Below are 4,390 nucleotides of genomic sequence, written 5' to 3'. Positions count from 1 at the left end.
ATCCAGTCTCCAAAAAAATCCCTCTGCTCTACTGGCCTGAATAAAGAGATGGCTGTGAAATTTATTTGGGGGGGGGGGGGCGGCTGTGTGTTGAGGGAGGGAGGGGATTGTTGTTTTGTTACATGTTGCGAAATGTATTGGTTGCAATAACATCAGAAAATTGTTACAGAAGATGCGTCTTTTTGGCGCCAAAAACGTAGGTGTTTGGCGCGGGGGAGGGGATGGGAAGGGGGCGGGACTGTATCAAAGCATTAAACCGGGTTACACGCACTCTAGGTTAAAGCACTTTAGTGTGGCAAGGGGGAGTGAGGGCTGAGAGATACACATACAGGAGACCAGACCAGTGTATATAGGCTGCAAACTCATTCAGCCCATCATTGTGCCTTGTTTCCTGCAGACTGCAGCACCAGCAGCCTCAAGACACTAGAAGGAAGAAGAAAAGGGATTTGGAAAAGGCGAGGAGAGGAAAGGGTGCTCCGCTGGCTTTTGGGACTTTATTACATTGCTGCCGCGGTGCTGAGTTCCTGGAAGCCCCTGTCTCAGTCGCTGCAATTCCCCCCCCCTCCCCCACTCCCCCGGTAAGTGCTGTTTTCTGCTTATTATTTGTTTTATATATATATCTGTGTGTGTGTGTGTATGTATATATATATATATAAATAAACTCATTGGAACAAAGCGCCCAACCCTAGCCGGCATTTCTGGAGCCGGCCGGCGTTTGCTGCTGCTGCTTTATGTAACCCGGCGTTGCATTTTATATCATTTGGGGGAAAAAATCTGTAGATAAATACAAACAAAGATTTTTTTTAAAGATACAATTTCATTCATTTTGAGACACGCTTGTTTTTTTTTCTGCGGTTGTTCCAATGGTTGTAAGTCGAAGTTATTGAGACTTTGCAATAAGCATTGGCTGTGTAGTTTTGTTTAAAGAGCTGCGTCAATGCCTGACATTTAAAGACCGGGTGAGGAGTATAAAGGGGCTTGTGTGTGTCTGTGTGTGTGTGTTGGAGAATGAAAACCAATGCAAAATCTTTTTGCAGTTGCATTTATTAATTTTAAGCCCCCAAAAAAGATTTTTAATTAAAAAAATAATTTTTTGTTTCCCCCCATTTTTGGGCGATTTGCAGAGTTGTCCCCTCCCCAAAATTTTGGAAAGATGCCCCTGACTGCCTCTCCCACTTTCCTGGGCAAGAGCTACAACTACGACTACGACTACGACTCCTTCCAGCCGGTTTTCTACGATGAGGAGGAGAACTTCTACCAGCAGCAACTGCCGGCGCCCAGCGAGGACATCTGGAAGAAGTTCGAGCTGCTGCCCACACCGCCGCTGTCGCCCAGCCGCCGGCCCAGCTTCAGCCTGCCGCCCAGCCTCTTCCCCTCCACCGCCGACCAGCTGGAGATGGTCACCGAGTTCCTGGGCGACGACCTGGTCAACCAGAGCTTCATCTGCGACGCCGAGTCCGAGTCGGTGCTCAAGTCCATCATCATCCAGGACTGCATGTGGAGCGGCTTCTCGGCCGCCGCCAAGCTGGAGAAGGTGGTGAGCGAGCGGCTAGCCTCGCTGCAAGCGGCCAGGAAGGAGACCTCCTCCATCATCTCCAGTTCTTGCAATAATCACCATGCACCCTTGTCTTCGGCCCGCTCCAATTCGCCCGCTGCATCCTCCTCTGCTTCTGCTGCCAATGCATTGCCCCCGCCGTCTGCAGCCGCCTCTGCCTCCGCCTCCCCCGGACACCTGGGCATGGCTCTGAGCGCCGCTTCCACCACCTACCTGCACGACCTCAACACCTCGGCCGCCGAGTGCATCGACCCGTCCGTCGTCTTTCCCTACCCCTTCAGCGAGCACAAAGTGGCTCTGCCGCTCCCTGCCACCGCCAGCAGCCCGCCCGCCACAGACACGCCAACTGACTCCGGTAAGCCAAGCTTGCATTTGTAACATTGCAACCCCTATATACATTAAAATGTGACGCCTTTTCATTTTTATGCATTTTTTTAAGGGGAGGGAGGATTGCAAATATTTTTTTTGGCGTTAAACTCTTGGGGTCGTATTGGTGATTTGCTTTGGAAGTGTTAACTTGGGAAATGGAATCACCCTTTTTAATAAGAGACATCTGATTCCCGGGTCGCCTTATTCATTAAAACAAAATTCGTTCCATTAAACTCTTGGGTTGCATTCCTGAATTGCCTTGCAAGAGTTAACTTGGAAACTGGAAGCGGTGCAGACGGGGGAGGGAGTTGCGTGGCTCACTTTATTTCTTTTGCACATACAGGGGGAAAAAAGCCAACGTGTGTTGCATTTAACATTTGTGCGAATGCATTACAAAAAAATAATTTGCGCAGATTTGTGTGTGCGTGCGCCGGTTAAAGTCAGGTTGTCCGGCGACAAACTGGGTGAAAGTGTAATCAGGGGGGTTGGGCATTCCGGGCAGGCGAGGTTTAAAGAGGGCGTCAGCCTTATGAAATAATTTTTTTTCCTACTCTCTTTCCACCCCCGCCCCCCCCCAACAGGGCTTGTTTCGATCAACTTCTCATTTCGGCGCTGTGGCAGGTTCTGTCTTGGGAGTGGGGAGGGAAGAGAGAGAAGTTGGTGCGGGTATATAAGGCGTCATTGCGCAATTTCCTCCACTGAACAGGCTTGGGTTGAATTTAATGCTGCGCTGTAATGCAAATATCAGCTGACTGGGGCCCCTTTGAAAGGAATGCTCCATTTCGTCACTTTTACTTGTAGTCAGTGCACAGCCACGTGAATTGTCTCTAACTTCTCTTTTGCTCCCTACCATTTATAGAAGAGGAACAGGAGGATGAGGAAGAAGAAGAGGAGGAGGAAGATGAGGAGGAAGATGATGATGATGATGACGACGACGACGATGATGATGATGATGATGAGGACGATGAGGAAGAAATTGACGTTGTGACTGTTGAGAAGAGGCAGTCTTACCCCAGGAAAGCCGAGTTGAATACGAACACGGCCAGGATTGCCAGGCCTCAGCACAGTCCCCTGGTTCTCAAGCGGTGCCACGTCCCCATTTATCAGCACAACTACGCCGCGCCCTCCCCGCAGCCCCCTGCCAAACGCCTCAAAGTGGAGAGCAGTCGAATCCTCAAGCAGATCAGCACCAACAGCAAAGGGAAATGCCCGAGCCCGAGGACGTCGGACTCAGAGGAAAACGACAAGAGGCGGACGCACAACGTCCTGGAGCGCCAGAGGAGGAACGAGCTGAAACTGAGCTTTTTCGCTTTAAGGGATCAGATCCCGGAGGTGGCAAAGAATGACAAAGCTGCCAAAGTGGTCATACTCAAAAAGGCAACAGAGCACATATTGTCAGTCCAGTCAGATGAACAGAGACTGATGTCAGAGAAAGAACAATTGAGGAGAAAGCGAGAACAGCTGAAACACAGGCTTGAACAGCTGAGGAACTCTAGCAGACAGAAATATTAAAACTCCTTTTTTTGTTTTTATAGACTGCCTGAGGGCATTTCTGCTGTCTAATCCAAGACATTGCCAGTCCATGAATATAAAGAATATTCTGAATCCTTTTTTTCCTGTTCTTGCATGCTGATGCAACATTTGCATAACTAGACTGAAACTACACAACCATGGCCAGCCTCTTTGTGGAGACACTTTGATTTTTGGCCAGAAATATGTGATACTGCCTCATCATAACTAAAGACTCTAGAAAATGAGAAAACGGGACATCCACCCTTTTTCTCTGGAGGGGAAGAATATTGCCGTGTATTAGTTTCGCTAATGTTTTACTTTAATTTACAGATATATTTGTATTTAATGCATTTATTTTTCGTAAAAAAATACAAAATCTTGAGGTTGACCATTTGCAGGTCTAAATAGTTTGAAATTGAAACTTTGTGTTTTATCTCAATTTTTGTAAAGAAATTTGTACAGTTACTAAATTGCTGTAGAAAATGTATTTACTGTTACAATGTAATATCACTTGCTAACCAGTTGTGCCAAGCTGGAAATTGGGTTTGTTTGCACCGTTTCTCAGTTAGCATGTGATTTGTGCCATAAAAAAATGTTAATCTACTCCTTGACTGCGGTCTTTTATTTTTCATGTGTCGATTTCATTCAAAGTACTGTATTTGATGTATCATTCCCCCCTCCAAATTGAGGAAATGTTTTGAGTTGAAGGAAAGAAAATAGATTTCAGCAAGGGAAGATAAGACAGATCAACTGTTAATCTTCACCCAGAATTTACTCATGAGAATCTTGGAGTAGAGAGGGGAGAGGGATGTGTTCTACAATGGAAGACATGTATTCATTCAGAACCATTAGCCACATCGAAACAGGAAATAATTAAAAGGCACAGAATACTCCCTCCAACTATACAAATGTGACAGATGTAACAATTAAGTAACCGAGCCATATTATTTGCTT

At 46.7% G+C, this 4,390-nt stretch overlaps 1 protein-coding gene across 1 annotated transcript; it reads left to right on the top strand.

The window, feature by feature from the left end:
* Positions 1-266: 266 nt before the first annotated feature.
* Positions 267-4,039, top strand: LOC139271663 (transcriptional regulator Myc-like). The gene is made up of 3 exons (XM_070888529.1): positions 267-578; positions 1,125-1,910; positions 2,784-4,039. Exons 2-3 carry the CDS (start codon positions 1,154-1,156, stop codon positions 3,434-3,436), a joined length of 1,410 nt encoding a protein of 469 aa, XP_070744630.1. The 5' UTR covers positions 267-578; positions 1,125-1,153; the 3' UTR covers positions 3,437-4,039.
* Positions 4,040-4,390: the final 351 nt, after the last annotated feature.

This window comes from Pristiophorus japonicus, chromosome 1 (assembly GCF_044704955.1).
Source record: "Pristiophorus japonicus isolate sPriJap1 chromosome 1, sPriJap1.hap1, whole genome shotgun sequence".
NCBI lineage: Eukaryota > Metazoa > Chordata > Chondrichthyes > Pristiophoridae > Pristiophorus > Pristiophorus japonicus.
The sequence above is the reverse complement of the archived record's forward strand: the minus strand, read 5'-3'. Positions and strand labels throughout refer to the sequence as shown.

Excerpts from the sequence above, each read along its gene's own strand:
- LOC139271663 (XM_070888529.1), top strand. The coding sequence starts at position 1,154 with ATGCCCCTGACTGCCTCTCCCACTTTCCTGGGCAAGAGCTACAACTAC. Across the intron at positions 1,911-2,783 it reads AGACACGCCAACTGACTCCG|AAGAGGAACAGGAGGATGAG; the intron begins GTAAGCCAAGCT and ends TACCATTTATAG.